Source organism: Procambarus clarkii, chromosome 53 (genome assembly GCF_040958095.1).
Source record: "Procambarus clarkii isolate CNS0578487 chromosome 53, FALCON_Pclarkii_2.0, whole genome shotgun sequence".
Classification (NCBI taxonomy): Eukaryota; Metazoa; Arthropoda; class Malacostraca; order Decapoda; family Cambaridae; genus Procambarus; species Procambarus clarkii.
The window spans coordinates 26,721,518-26,737,401 of NC_091202.1; the positions used below are offsets into that span (position 1 = coordinate 26,721,518).

At 49.0% G+C, this 15,884-nt stretch overlaps 2 protein-coding genes across 9 annotated transcripts in view; one reads left to right on the top strand and one right to left on the bottom strand.

The window, feature by feature from the left end:
- Positions 1-15,404, bottom strand: part of LOC138352471 (mucin-3A-like) — an 81,520-nt gene extending 66,116 nt beyond the window's left edge. Inside the window, exons 1-3 of the mRNA XM_069304968.1 lie at positions 15,157-15,404; positions 13,676-13,858; positions 497-579 (exon numbers count right to left, since the gene is read on the bottom strand). Coding sequence (XP_069161069.1) covers positions 497-579; positions 13,676-13,858; positions 15,157-15,404 — 514 coding nt within the window. The remainder of the gene's footprint in view (positions 1-496; positions 580-13,675; positions 13,859-15,156) is intronic.
- LOC123767155 (carboxypeptidase N subunit 2) overlaps positions 1-15,884 on the top strand; it is a 187,934-nt gene that overhangs the window by 63,665 nt on the left and 108,385 nt on the right. For 2 of the 8 annotated variants that reach the window (XM_069304827.1, XM_045756696.2), the window contains exon 1: positions 13,711-13,870. The exons of the other annotated variants lie outside the window; for them this stretch is intronic. The gene's annotated coding sequence lies outside the window, so the exon portion shown is untranslated. Of the gene's footprint in view, positions 1-13,710; positions 13,871-15,884 lie in introns of those variants that run through there. 8 annotated transcript variants of the gene reach the window in all.

Below are 15,884 nucleotides of genomic sequence, written 5' to 3' on the forward strand. Positions count from 1 at the left end.
CTTGTTATCTGCCTCTCCTCAGCATCTGCCAGGGTCGTGGCAGCCTAGTTGACCTATTATCTCTAACTTACACACCTTAGCACCGTTGAAACGTGTGTGTGTATGTATATGTATGTGTATATATATATATATATATATATTATATTTTGGTAGCAGTCTTTCTTGTAAACATATGTTGTTGAATATGACCGAAAGGGTTAATAATTCTAATACGAATCTTCTTAATAATATTTTTTTATGTTTTTCTTCACTGTAGGGGGTAGTTGAAAAATTAACTCTCCAAAGTTCATTTTCACACTTTATTTATGGCCTGGCGCCTAGAAGCGTTTCGCAAGACACTTCTTACATTTTCAAAGACAATTTTACATACTCTGTTTAATCCTTATATTCGTTTTTGGGGTGAGGTTATTGGGCATGAATCAGTGGGTACATTGCGTGTTTTATCTTCCTGCTTCTGTGCTGGTTCGGGGTCTTGAAGTGGGTAGAATGTAATTACGTGTTAATTGGCTGTTGATTGCTGGTTTTGACTCTTTGATGCGTAGTGCCTCGCTGATGTCGAGTCTCCTGTTATCGTTGTACCTGTCGATAATTTCTGTGTTGCTTGTTAAGAGAAATCAGTCGCTTGTTAATCACCAGAGAAATCTTAACAAGCAACACAGAAATTATCGACAGATACAACGACAGTCGGTGAATGCATACTCCAGAAACGTCTCACGGATGTTATCGAGGTTTTTTTCCCCAAACTGCTGGTTCCGACCCATTAATGGGCGGCAAAATTAATAAAAATGGGGTCGTGACAAATGAGGGAAAACAAAATCACACAAAATGCGGAATTCATAAGACTCATTCGCACTCATTACTCATCATTGCAATTCAGGAGACTGGTGGTACGGTTGTTACCAGGTAATTGTTGATGAATTGGTGCATCTTAGTTGCTCATTTGTACCGAAGGTTATCTTGAGGTTATCTTGATGATTTTGGGGCTTTAGTGTCCCCGCGGCCCGGTCTTCGACCAGGCCTCCACCCCTAGGAAGCAGCCCGTGACAGCTGACTAACACCCAGGTACCTATTTTACTGCTAGGTAACAAGGGCATAGGGAGAAAGAAAAGGATCCGAAGAAGGATTTCGAGCAATTAAATGTCTTCCTATTAGATTAAAGTTAAAGGAGAATTTCCACCTTTAAGAAAAGAGTCTGTCTTGATACTGTTACCTTTCACTACTAATTTGTGTAAATTAGGAATTTCCACATTAATTCGGTTAAACACGAAAGACTGAAACCAGGTCAACACTGCGCCTGATATACGTGGAGCGTTGTTTAGTGTAGCTAAGGCACATAATTTAGTGTGTGTGTGTGTGTGTAATTACTTAAGTGTAGTTACAGGATGAGAGCTACGCTCAATCAACTGGTGTTGATTGTGTGTGTGTGTGTGTGTGTGTGTGTGTATGTGGTTGTACATGTGTGCTATGGAGCAGGTGTTACACATGTGTGTACTGGCCCGCGGTTCACCGCACAGGTCTTGTTGTCGGTCGCAGTAAAGAAGTTTGAGAACCGCTGGTGTGGGGCATTGAGGGTGTGCTCGTCTGGGCTCAATACCTCAATACCTGTGCATTAGCCAGGTATTGTGTGTGTACTCACCTAGTTGTACTTGCGGGGGTTGAGCTTTGGCTCAACTGTGTATGGAGTCAGCCTCCACCACATCACTGCCTATTGCATTCTATTTGTTAACTACTCTGACACTGAACAAATTATTTCTAAAGTCTGTGGCTCATTTGGGTATTCAATTTCCACCTGTGTCGACCAGACCACACACTAGAAAGTGAAGGGACGACGACGTTTCGGTCCATCCTGGACCATTCTCAAGTCGATGAGAATGGACCCTGTCTTCTGTCATCCAGGGACGTGAGGTTTAGCTCCTGTAGCCTTTCCTCGTAGCTCATACCTCTCAGTTCTGGGACTAGTCTGGTGGCATACCTCTGAATCTTTTTTTGTGTGTGTTCTCTCCTGTTGCTAGTTCACCCACCACACCCAGCTACACCACACCCAGCTACACCACACCCAGCTCACCACACCCTCACCACACCCAGGCAGGTCTGTGAGAGTGGAGGTGTGGCGCCACAGCTCCCGTGAACAATTTGCATATATCACAAGCACCAGAACCAGCTCCATGGGCCGAAGATGGAGGGAGAGAGGCACACAGAGAGAACTAGGAAGTGGGAGAGAGCAGAAGATGGAGAATGTGGAGATTGCGATAGATGGGAAAAAGGGAGACAGCAATCGGGAGAGGAGAGAAGAGGACGAGGCAGAGTAAATGGAGAGAAAGAGGGGGAGAGTGAAAGGGAAGAGATAGGGAAAGAAGAGAGGTGGGGGAGAGAGAGAGAGAGATAGGAAGCACTATATAACTCCGGAAGACGAAGGAGAGAAGCTGTAATGGACTTGGCGAATGGTGAGACAATTGGTGATGGTGTGGGTAGTGATGGTGGTGGTGGTGTGGGTAGTGATGGTGGTGGTGGTGTGGGTAGTGATGGTGGTGGTGGTGTGGGTAGTGATGGTGGTGGTGGTGTGGGTAGTGATGGTGGTGGTGGTGTGGGTAGTGATGGTGGTGGTGGTGTGGGTAGTGATGTGGATGGTGGTGGTGGTGTGGGTAGTGATGTGGGGGATGTGGCATCAATGTATCTTCAATCAATATAAACAGATAATATAAACATTGAGTAATATTCATAACATCAATACAGGGCCCAAAGAAATCACATTAACGTGACGTATCGATGAAAATCAGTAGTAACCATAAGGAGGATTCGAACCTGCACACTGAGTACTCCCAAGCCACAAACCACTGAGCCACAACATGCTTCAACAGTAATGTAACCCCCTGAGAGGTCAACTATATCCTCGTAGGCTTCAGAGGCATCGTCTGATCTGGCACTGTTATGTACTTATTGTGTGAGTTGGATGATATTCCTGTGTGGTCGCCTTCTGGCTGTGGCTGGCTGTGGCTGGCTGTCTCTGGCTGTGACTGGCTGTCTCTGGCTGTGACTGGCTGTCTCTGGCTGTGACTGACTGTCTCTGGCTGTGGCTGGCTGTCTCTGGCTGTGACTGGCTGTGACTGGCTGTCTCTGGCTGTGACTGGCTGTCTCTGGCTGTGACTGGCTGTCTCTGGCTGTGACTGACTGTGGCTGGCTGTGACTGACTGTCTCTGGCTGTGACTGGCTGTCTCTGGCTGTGACTGGCTGTTTCTGGCTGTGACTGGCTGTGGCTGGCTGTGACTGACTGTCTCTGGCTGTGACTGGCTGTGGCTGTGGCTGGCTGTGGCTGTGACTGGCTGTGGCTGGCTGTCTCTGGCTGACTCTGGCTGTGGGTTTCCTCAGCGTGTCTTGTCTGGAGGGAAAAAGTTGCATCACAGTTGAAAAATAATGAATTCAGAAATAAGAATTTTATAGTATTTAAAGTAAAAAGTCAAAATATTTAGGGATAAACATTAAAAGTTGAAACTAGGAACTAGTAAAGACGTGTAATAAAGGGGGAATATGGAGAATTGCGACTCAAAAGTCAAGGCGTGAATGATATCGATACCTCATAATTGATGGTTATCTTGAGATGATTTCGGGGCTTTTTAGTGTCCCCGCGGCCCGGTCCTCGACCAGGCCTCTACCCCCAGGAAGTAGCCCGCGACAGCTGACTAACACCCAGGTACCTATTTTACTGCTAGGTAACAGGGGCATAGGGTGAAAGAAACTCTGCCCATTGTTTCTCGCCGGCGCCTGGGATCGAACCCAGGACCATGAGTGCATGGTGCATGAGTCTGCTTCTAACAACACACGCACGCACATTGTGTGTGTGTGTGTGTGTGTGTGTGTGTGTGTGTGTGTGTGCGCGCGCGCGACCCTAGCATGGAGCCCGTACCTTGTCAAGCACAAGACGAAGCTGGAAAAAGTTCAGAGGTATGCCACTAGCCTAGTCCCAGAACAAAGAGGCATAAGTTACGAGGAAAGGCTGCGTGACATGCACCTCACAACACTGGAAGACAGAAGAGCTCGGGGAGATATGATCACCACATGCAAAATTCTCATGGGGAAAGAATTGACAGGGTAGACAAGGAATGAATTATTTCACACGGGTGGTACACGCACAAGGGGACACAGGTGGAAGCTGAGTACCCAAATGAGCCACAGAGACATGATCAAAACGCGACACAGGACATTACCAGTGTTGAGAGTGGTGGTAATGACCTCCTGACCTTACGTATCAGGAGGTCATGACCTCTCAGCGTGGTCTCAACAATGGGAGGTTAGTCAGTGCTCAAACTAGAGAGGTGTTGCGTCTATGTCATGATTCTTATCCCCTGTTGGTCGCTGCTGGTCACGCCTGGTGTGCCGTCCGAAACAAATCACAATAGCGTGATAGATCCAATGAACAAATCCACAAAGGGGATTTTCCATCTCGTGGCGCAGTCGACTAAGCCGCGTCTGGGATCATCCCGGACGGAGGTTCGAATTCTCATCACGGCCCTTGTGCACTTTGTTCATTTAATATTTAATATATTGAAAGACGTGCCAGAGAGGAAGTGTGCTTGAAGAATATGTAGATTAAGAATACTGTTTAAATAGGGTTTAAGAATACCGAAACATATTCTTGATGTAGTACTCGACAAATGGTGACATTTGTCACCAACCACCATTTGACAACCTTCCAATAGGACATTAACCAATGGGCTAATCTTGCGGCTTTCTTCATATTCTTAAAACTACCCAATCACCACAATCACCAACTATTACAGATAGTTTAACAGAGGTTCTTATTTGCAGGTGTGTTGCTTCCGCTGTTTGGTGATCCCGGTGGTGCAGCTGTCTTCCAGCCAGTCTCTACCCCAGGGTACAGGTGTGTGGTGACCTGTCTACCCCAGGGTACAGGTGTGTGACCTGTCTACCCCAGGGTACAGGTGTGTGGTGACCTGTCTACCCCAGGGTACAGGTGTGTGGTGACCTGTCTACCCCCAGGGTACAGGTGTAGTGATATGTCTACCCCAGGGTACAGGTGTGTGGTGACCTGTCTACCCCCAGGGTACAGGTGTAGTGACCTGTCTACCCCAGGGTACTGGTGTGTGGTGACCTGTCTACCCCAGGGTACAGGTGTGTGGTGACCTGTCTACCCCAGGGTACAGGTGTGTGTAGTGACCTGTCTACCCCAGGGTACAGGTGTGTGGTGACCTGTCTACCCCAGGGTACAGGTGTGTGTAGTGACCTGTCTACCCCAGGGTACAGGTGTGTGTAGTGACCTGTCTACCCCCAGGGTACAGGTGTGTGGTGACCTGTCTACCCCAGGGTACAGGTGTAGTGATCTGTCTACCCCAGGGTACTGGTGTGTGGTGACCTGTTTATCCCCAGGGTACTAGTGTGTGGTGACCTGTCTACCCCAGGGAACAGGTGTGTAGTGATCTGTGTACCCCAGGGTACAGGTGTGTGGTGACCTGTCTACCCCAGGGTACAGGTGTGTAGTGATCTGTCTACCCCAGGGTACAGGTGTGTAGTGATCTGTCTACCCCAGGGTACTGGTGTGTGGTGACCTGTCTACCCCAGGGAACAGGTGTGTAGAGATCTGTCTACCCCAGGGTACAGGTGTGTGGTGACCTGTCTACCCCAGGGTACTGGTGTGTAGTGATCTGTCTACCCCAGGGTACAGGTGTGTAGTGATCTGTCTACCCCAGGGTACTGGTGTGTGGTGACCTGTCTACCCCAGGGAACAGGTGTGTAGTGATCTGTCTACCCCAGGGTACAGGAGTGTGGTGATCTGTCTACCCCAGGGCACAGGTGTGTGGTGATCTGTCTACCCCAGGGCACAGGTGTGTGGTGACCTATCTACCCCAGGGCACGGGTGTGTAATGGAAAAGTAGAGAATTATACTTTAAACACGTGAGAAATATCCATTTTCTTTCAACCATATATAAAATGGACTCAGGTACAGACAGACAGTACATTTGTTTCATTGTTAGCGGGTTGAGATGGAAGGAAACTATTAGGAGGAAAGCGCCAAGACATTACGACTATATAGCACTGGGAAGGGGGTCAGAATAATGATTTGGGATGGGACGGGTGGGAAAGGAATGGTGCCCAACTACTTGTGGACGGTCTCGGGGGATTGAACGCCGACCTGCATGAAGCGAGACCGTGTTGGAGGTGGCGTGAGATCGCTCTGGCTCCCAGGGTGCCGTGGGAGCCAGAGGTGCCACTATAATGCTATAATGAAACCTGCCCCAAGAAAAGTTATGACAGTCGAATTTCCACAATAAGATAAGATGTCGGCTCATTGTAATTACTTGTATCATATATTATATACATTATATGTGTATTATATAATACATACACGTATGCAATTGACGATCACAAAACACTGATCATTTGTATGCGGAAAATCCACAGAAAAATGGAAAAGAAAGATGATTCCTTCTACATCTTTCTTTTCCATTTCTCTGGATTTTCCGCATATATACGTGTATATAATACATGTACATGTGTATATGTACGACTCTTGACTCGGCCCTAAGTTGTGTGGGGCGTACACGTCAGAACACACATTAATATATTGCTCAATTTCTCGCTATTTGAATTGTTATTTGCCAAGGAGACTCGCTTCGTGTCACTATCTGGCAACGTTCATCTGAAAATATTTCGCGATGTGTCAATGTCGGGAACCTGTTCCTTACAAGACTGTCACTCTCTCCCTGACTGTCGTACAGGTCACACCTTCCCTCTCTTGGCCAACCCTTCTAAGTCTAGTGGACCAAACTCTCACAGGTCAAGCCTGGCCTCGGGCCGGGCTTGGGGAGTAGAAGAACTCCCAGAACCCCATCAACCAGGTATCACTTGTTTTCTGTGAGGAATCTAAGGTGTATTTACCCCCGCAGTTCACTTCTACTAGCTTCTCTGACTAACTGTCTTCTACACAAAATGAGCGCGGGTTCATTTTTTGGTGTGTGTAGCGGCAGTAGTGTGTCATGTCTGTGTTCAATCCCCAAGGTCCACATTGTTGCTGATGATACTCTGGTACTTGGTATCGCTGCTAACTCGATGTACTTAAGTGCATTGTAAGTCTTTGGGGGACATGTTTGACTCTCCGGTACGTGGGAATAATGTCATATATTTTGGTTGTTGTTGTTAAAGATTCGCTACCTGGAACAAAGTTCCAAGTAGCACGGGCTATGGTGAGCCCGCAGGATATATTTTGGTGTTTTCCCCGTGCAGATGACTGCATACTGGTACTCTGCTGGTCATGTCCAGTTCTCAGGCACACATACACCTGTCTCTTTACCGGCACACACACCTGTCTCTGCCGGCACACACACACACACCTGTCTTTGTACCGGACCGCAGTCGTCTCACTTGTACTCGAGGAGTTGGTCCGAATTACACAGTCGTAACTTTTCCATCCGGCCTGGCACCGTGTATTGGGTGATGAAGTGTGTGAATGACCTGCTGACCGCACTCCAGGCTGTTGTTGATAGTGTGTTAAGGGTCGTTAGGAGCACCTGGCGCAGCTCATAGCGGAGGAAGGTGCTGGTGGTGGTGATGGGACGATGGCGGCGCCTGGGACCAAATTCACGAAAGCACTTACGAACCTGTACATCTTTTCTCAATCTTTGGCGGCTTTGTTTCCAATTATTAAACAGTTAATGAGCTCCGAAGCACCAGGAGGCTGTTTATAACAATAACAACAGATGATTTGCAAGTTTTCACGCTTGTAAACTGTTTAATAAATGTAACCAAAGCCGTCAAAGATTGAGGAAAGATGTACACGTTCGTAAGTGCTTTCGTGAATCTGGCCCCTGGAGAACACACACACACACCCTCCCTCAGTCACGTCTTGCAAGCACCATGAACCACTACACCACAACATGGGGTCAAAAGGATTGCAACTTGGGGGTTCAACTGAACCCTCTAGAGGTTCTCTATAACCAGTCAGGGCTGCAGCTGTCGGCTCGCAGACATTTATTAGATTTTCTCGATGGAACTTAATTATAGCTTTAAGTTGAGATCCCTACAACACCAGCTTGAATTCACATCTTTTTGTTTTATCTCCGTTCCTTATTATTAACATCTTTATTGACAAAATTAATTACAATTTTGCCTAATCTGAGGATTTTGATAGTCTTATTAAAGTGAGGATAATGGTGGTATTCACTGTCACGCAGGACAGAGGGTCATACATAAGACAATAGGTCTAAACTGTAGGCTGAAGCACATATATATCATTGTTACAATCAATGTTTAGTTGGAGATATGAGCAATTAGCGTGGGAGCGGGTGCTGCCTTGTAGTGTGACGGACTGTGGGAGGATGGAGTGCAATTCCTCTTGAGAATTTTATAGATGGTGATCATGTCTCCCGTAATTATTCTGTCTTCCAGTGATCTGTGGTTTAATTCCCGAAGAATTTTCTCGTAACTCTCAGCTCTGGGATTAGTTTGGTGGCATATCTCTGCACTTTCTCTTAACTTCGTCTTGTGTTTAACTAGATATGGATTCCACGTTGGAGCCGCATACGCCAGGATTGGTCTGACATACGTGGTATAAAAGGTTCTCAATGCTTCCATACACAAGTTTCTAAAGGCAGTTCTTATTCTGGGCAACCTGGCATATGCCGCTGATGATATTCTTTTGGTGTTGATATCCACTTGATTTTTGTATTGTTTCATCTCCCAGTTGGTACTTGTGTCCGCTTTCATGCTCCCTACACCTATTTTCATTACCTTGCACTTGCTTGAAGTAAACTCTAGTAGCCATTTGTTGGGCCATTTATTTGATCGTTGTGGTATGCCAGATTATGCTGGAAAAGGGTAGGATTAGTGGGGTATAGGGGGAGTAGGTGCGTAGGGATGGGGAGGTTATGGGTCGAGGGGAGGGGGTAAGGGGGTGGGGAGGGGGTTGGTGGGCAAGGGGGGGGGGGTGCGGGCAAGAGATGACGGTGTTTTAATTCATGATAATGTAAACGGCAGGAGCATGTTGTTGCTATAGCAGAGGCCGTCCCTGTCCTGTCCCTCCCTCATCACCCTCACTGCTCTCACCATCACTGCTCTCACCCTCACCACCCTCTCTGCTCTCACCCTCACCATCATCACTATTCCCGCGCTGTTAAATCTGTGAATGATATCGAGAGTGGTTTTCTGTCGCAGTGTATGGAACCTGTCCTTCAGTAGCTTGCGTGTGTAATATCATACAGATCTCTCGCGTTTGTTCCAAGGAGCGCAGTTTGAATGCTTCCAAGCAGTCCCAATAGTTTGTGGTTCACCTATTCCAAGCAGGCAGTTCAGGATGTCTGCACATTTGCCAGCTCTGAACTCTGGCCTGTCTTGAAAAGGGGGACGTGAGAACTAAGCAATGTGCCATACGAGATGGCACTTTGGCACTTGCCATCACTGGTGTGGCATTCCAGTGTACCCTAAGACCAGTGTACCCTAAGATCAGTGTACCCTAACACCAGTGTGCCCTAACACCAGTGGACCCTAAGACCAGTGCGCCCTAACACCAGTGGACCCTAAGATCAATGTACCCTAACACCAGTGTGGGTTCTGGACAGCCGGTCCCGCTTCATATATTTTGATACCGTGGTCTGGTGTAGAGCTCACACTATACAAAGGTTTGCTGACTTCATATTACATGGACTGGTGTTAAACACACTACATAGGACTGGTATTCAGGAGGAACGAGGAAGGTGGACTAATGGTAAGTGGCTTGGGGAGTAGAACTCCCAGAACCCCATCAACCATGCCTCTCACAAGAGTAAGAGTGAACCGCGAGGTCCTCCAAGGGGACATGCTAGGACCCCATCTTTCTCCTGAACAGTGTGAATGGCCTTTCTGAGGGAAATCTCTCTCTCTCTCTCTCTCTCTCCTTCTCTCTCTCTCTCTCTCTCTCTCTCTCTCTCTCTCTCTCTCTCTCTCTCTCTCTCTCTCTCTCTCTCTCTCTCTCTCTCTCTCTCTCTCTCTCTCTCTCTCTCTCTCTCTCTCTCTCTCTCTCTCTCTCTCTCCTTCTCTCTCTCTCTCTCTCTCTCTCTCTCTCTCTCTCTCTCTCTCTCTCTCTCTCTCTCTCTCTCTCTCTCTCTCTCTCTCTCTCTCTCTCTCTCTCTCTCTCTCTCTTCTCCATGTCTACTGACGATGCTACAATTATGAGGATAAAACATAATACCTGAAAGTCGAGAAGGAACTTGACAGGTGTTTGAAGAGTACAGATAGCAATATGTCTTGACTAGTAATGTAGGCGGAGACCAGGTGTGTGTCGGGCCCACCCCAGGCCCCCCACGCCCACCCCACGCCCCCCACGCCCACCCCAGGCCCCCCACGCCCACCCCACGCCCACCCCAGGCCCCCCACGCCCACCCCAGGCCCCCCACGCCCACCCCAGGCCCCCCACGCCCACCCCACGCCCCCCACGCCCACCCCAGGCCCCCCACGCCCACCCCAGGCCCCCCACGCCCACCCCACGCCCCCCACGCCCATCCCACGCCCCCCACGCCCACCCCACGCCCCCCACGCCCACGCCCTCAGGTGAGACTACAACAACCCGTCAACATAAAGCCAGCTGGACAGATCGCATCATCTTTTATAGACAATGTTGCAATTTATAGGGTAATTGTGCGCGCCTCGGGCCGGCGTTATCGTGACGCTATCTTGCTGCCATGTGGCGCCCGGCGCTGGACCCCTGCTGGTTGGGGGGGAGTTAGGGGGGGGGGGGTGGATGCTGGTGGTTGGTGGGGGGGCCTGGATGCTGGTGGTTGGGGGGTTGGGGAGGGCCCTGTTGTTGGGGAATGGGATTGAGTAGTGTTGTAATGGTGGTGATGGTGGTTGTAAGAGGAGGGGAGGGGAGGGGGAGGTTGATGCTGGTTGAGCAATGAAGGGGGGTGGTTGATAGTGGTTGTTAGTGGCATGTTCACCTAGTGGTGGTTGTGGAGATTGACCATCCTCTCTCTTTGGTCACGCCTCACAAGGGTCAATCATCTGTTGTACAAATTTCTCAGCCTACTGGGCTCTGTCATGTTCACATTTGAATCCCATGTATGGCGTCTGCCTCCACCACATTCCTGCACAGAACTGCTGATACTGTACAATTTTTTCTAATGTCTCTGTGGCTCATTTGGGTACTCAGTTTCCACCTGTGTCCCCTTGTGTCAGTACTGCCCGCGTGAAAGGGTCTATGCAGACAATGAGTCACAATAACGAGGCTGAAGATGACCAAACTATATCTCAGAAGATGACGAGACGACGACGTTTCGGTGGTGGGTGCCAGCCCTTGACACTGGTGGGTGCCAGCCCTTGACACTGGTGGGTGCCAGCCCTTGACACAGGTGGGTGCCAGCCCTTGACACTGGTGGGTGCCAGCCCTTGACACAGGTGGGTGCCAGCCCTTGACACTGGTGGGTGCCAGCCCTTGACACTGGTGGGTGCCAGCTCTTGACACTGGTGGGTGCCAGCCCTTGACACTGGTGGGTGCCAGCCCTTGACACAGGTGGGTGCCAGCCCTTGACACTGGTGGGTGCCAGCCCTTGACACTGGTGGGTGCCAGCCCTTGACACTGGTGGGTGCCAGCCCTTGACACTGGTGGGTGCCAGCCCTTGACACTGGTGGGTGCCAGCCCTTGACACTGGTGGGTGCCAGCCCTTGACACTGGTGGGTGCCAGCCCTTGACACTGGTGGGTGCCAGCCCTTGACACTGGTGGGTGCCAGCCCTTGACACTGGTGGGTGCCAGCCCTTGACACAGGAGGGTGCCAGCCCTTGACACTGGTGGGTGCCAGCCCTTGACACAGGTGGGTGTGGCAGTAGCGGGCGGGCACTCATTAATAAGTAGGGGAGTGAGGTAGTGAATCTGTTCTTGCGACGATCTTAGAGCACCGCGATGCTCTCCTGTTATTGTCGTCATGATGAGGGTGATGGTTGTGGCGGTGTTGGGCCTCGTTAAGTCGTGGCTAATGGGTGGTTCATGCCACTCTCTCTCGCCACACATCACTATGGGGGTAATGGATGACCCGAAAGGAATCCCTTTCACACTGTGTTGATGGCTCGTAAAGTTTGTCTCTTGCTGTCACTTACTAACTTGGCAGGTGAAGGTTGGCCACAGGTGTGGGCTGGCCACGGGGGGGGGGGGGAGGACTGGCCACAGGTGAGGTCTGGCCACGGGGAGGGACAGGTGAGGGCTGGCCACGGGGGGGGGGAGGACTGGCCACAGGTGAGGTCTGGCCACGGGGAGGGACAGGTGTGGGCTGGCCACAGTATCCTGACACCTGAAGTTATCAGTCAATAGACATATAAACAAGAATCGTCTTAATAAGCCCATAAGCCGTGATAAGAGCTCATTAACCCATGACAATAATGCTACTCTCAGGTAATTACCTCCAGAAAGGTGAGTAAACAGGCGACTGTGACTTGAGTCGCGGGGGACATGTTAAGGGTCTCGGAGGTCGTATAAGATGGAGGGTTGACCCCGGCCACTAAGACCTAAGGTCCACCTGTAACGGAGCACAAGACACCTGTGTCGGGCAGGTGAGGGAGTGCCAGGCGGAGCAGTGGCACTGGCACTGGCGGAGAGCTGCTTAGGGCGGGTGTGACGTAGCTGCCGGCAGAGTGTGACCCTTACGACAGTGGCTCCTGTCTTGAACACGTCTGTGGCACTGTGTCATAGACTGGCAAGGTGAAGGTTGGGGAGAGAGAGAGAGGACCGGGCCGCTGGGACGCTAAGCCCCGGAACCATCACCAGGTAACCTCCACCACGCTTGTCTTAGAAGCCGGACACGACAAAAAAATAATACCATTAATAATTCATAGTTTTTTGGGAAATATTACTATTAGGAATTCCACGATTTACGTTCATTTATAAACAAAAACAATTGGACGTAAAGACTGTTTTTGTTATATTGGGGGGGGGGGGTAAGGGGGGTAGGGGGGGATATCCCAGTGATTAGAGTTTAAGTTTTCTCCAACAAATAATGTTTGTAAACAAAAAAGTTGTGTTGTTTCTTGTCTTCCGGATTTATTTTTTGTCCCCAACTGCTATCCTCCTTCCCCCCCCCCTCTTAACCCCCTCCTGCCCCCCTCCCCCTCCCCCCATCTCCTGACAAGCCGCACTAGAGGGCTCGTACCGCCGACCGGACCGACCTAGAGGAAATGCCAACAGCAACAGTCAGAAAACAGTAGTGGGAGAGTTGCTGGGGATTGTTGCAGTGGTGGCAGTAGTTGTGGTGGTTGTAGTGGTAGTGGTGGTAGTTATGGTGGTTGTGGTGGTGGTGGTTATGGTGTAGTAACACTAGGAACACCATTAATGAGGATGGTTGAAGATGGGGAGATTTAGGAGGAGGAGGAGGAGAAGAGACAAGGAGATAGAGATGGAGATACATATAGATATCAGATATAGATATCGCAGATATCATGAGTACCACAGAGACGGCTGTGTCCTCGTACCGTGGACGGTACTACACATGTGTGCTCGTACCGTCGTTCGAGGCCCGTCTTGTACCGTCGTTCGCGGCGCCAGAGAAGGTGCCCATCATTCTGTGAAACCGTCGAGTCATTCGCCTCTCCTTACGACATTTCCTTTCCATACAATAAATCATAATTTGCCTGACGGATCCCGCCTCCCCAGCCAGCGACTGTATTCATGCTGTATCCCCTTCCCCCCCCCCTCTCCCCAGGTCCCACAAGGCCACAGTGGTGTTATAGGTGGCGCTCTCAGTGGCGCTCTCAGTGGCGCTCTCAGTGGCGCTCTCAGTGGCGCTCTCAGTGGTGCTCTCAGTGGTGCTCTCAGTGGCGCTCTCAGTGGTGCTCTCAGTGGCGCTCTCAGTGGCGCTCTCAGTGGCGCTCTCAGTGGTGCTCTCAGTGGTGCTGAGGTTAAAGGTAAGCGAACGTAGGCTTTGAAATTTCGAGGGATTTGCTGCTGGTGGAAAAAGACCCGACGGTGACTGTATAAAAAGCGCATGTTGACAGCTGTTGTCGCGCATAGCTCTATGGCACATAGCTCTGTCGCGCATAGCTCTATCGCGCATAGCTCTGCAGACGGAGGGTACCAGAAATTTGCAACAGTAATCAGTTGAAGCAGGAAGCCAGTGAATTCTGATTTGACTCTCTAGCAGTGGACCTAGATGCAAGATTTGGAGGGCACGGCTTAACTTGATTTGATTTGACGATTTGATGGAAAGTTCTTAATTACTTGTGATGAAGTTGTTGGCATGTGCTCTATGATAGGCCGGAGAACTGGGAAATAAATCTCCAGTAAGAGAATCCACCGTGCGGGAGTGATTGGGTCGGGAGACCTTATGTTAAAATTGGTGGTCTCAAGTCGCGCATTGTTAGCGACTTGAGAATGGTCCAGGACGGACCGAAACGTCGTCGTCCCTTCACCTTCTAGTGTGTGGTCTGCTCAACATACTTCAGCCACGTTATTGTGACTCCTCGCCTGCACATTGTTAGCGGTTGTCTATACAGTATACCTAGGTCTATACAGTATACCTAGGTCTATACAGTATACCTAGGTCTATACAGTATACCTAGGTCTATACAGTATACCTAGGTCTATACAGTATACCTAGGTCTATACAGTATACCTAGGTCTATACAGTATACCTAGGTCTATACAGTATACCTAGGTCTATACAGTATACCTAGGTCTATACAGTATACCTAGGTGTATACAGTATACCTAGGTCTATACAGTATACCTAGGTCATACAAGTATTTGTGTGTACGTCTTATACCATACTACTTGTGGAAAGGAGGAAATGTATATGTTTATCTCTCAGAATGTTCGGTAATATGTTTATTGTTTGTGATGTGTGTCTATGTATGTATTAACACGATGTACTGAACGGGGTGAGAATAGCTTGAGCTACCTCATCCCTTTGTGTGTATTTTACATCAATAAACTTATTTCAATTGTTAGCGTTCTACTCGTGTTGAACAATTTATCGGTAGACACATAAGTAAAGATCAAAGTCTAATACATACTATGTGTAGGGGGTTTACATATGTAAACTAATACATAAGTTTGAGGTTGGGTTGTGTGGTGAGAGAGTGGTAGTTGTAGCCACCTGTCTACGCCTGTCTACGTGGGGAAGAGGAGTAGAAATAGCCTAAGCTACTCTATCCCTTTGAGATGTATTTCTTTCTTTTCTCAACAAACATACTTGAACTTGTACTTGGGGACCGCAATACCAGGAGCTTGAAGAGGCGGACGGTAGCACAGAAACCTGTACTTCACCACACTGGAGTGAAGTGCACGAGGCCAAGACGAGGCCAGGATGAGGCCAGGATGAGGCCAAGACGAGGCCAAGACGAGACCAGGACCTCCAGCTTGCCGTTGGTCTAAACGAGGTTGTAGCCAAGTTCTCAGAACAAGAACCACGACCATTTCCTGAGCTTGAAGATAAGTCATGGACAAAATGTGTGTTCTTCTGTGATGTCACAACCTGCCTAAATAACTCGCCACTCCACTTCAGGGAAAAAGTATGCCGCAGCAGTGAAGGCTTTTAAAAAGGACATGTAAACTTCTGAGAAGATGCCTGTTGGAAGGGGAAACGTTTGGGTTCCCGTCGTGTTCAGAACACGTCCTGGAGCACAAGATCAGAGCTGCCACAACTCTATGCTGTCACAAACTGATTAAAGAAGTCTCACTTTGTCTACAGATATTCCACTGAAGATTGAAGTGGCTCCAACAGACTTGCCATTCCAAATTGCAGTTGAACGTTATTGATCTTCAGTGTTCAACAGATTACAGAAGCAAACGAGAAAGCAGTTCGCGGGATTTGTACGGAAGGAAGTCTGCAGCGAAACGTACAAAAGTTCCTGTTGAAGCTTTAAAGGAAAATGTTCAACATTTTTGGCAATATCAACATTTGTGAACAAATGTTGTGTT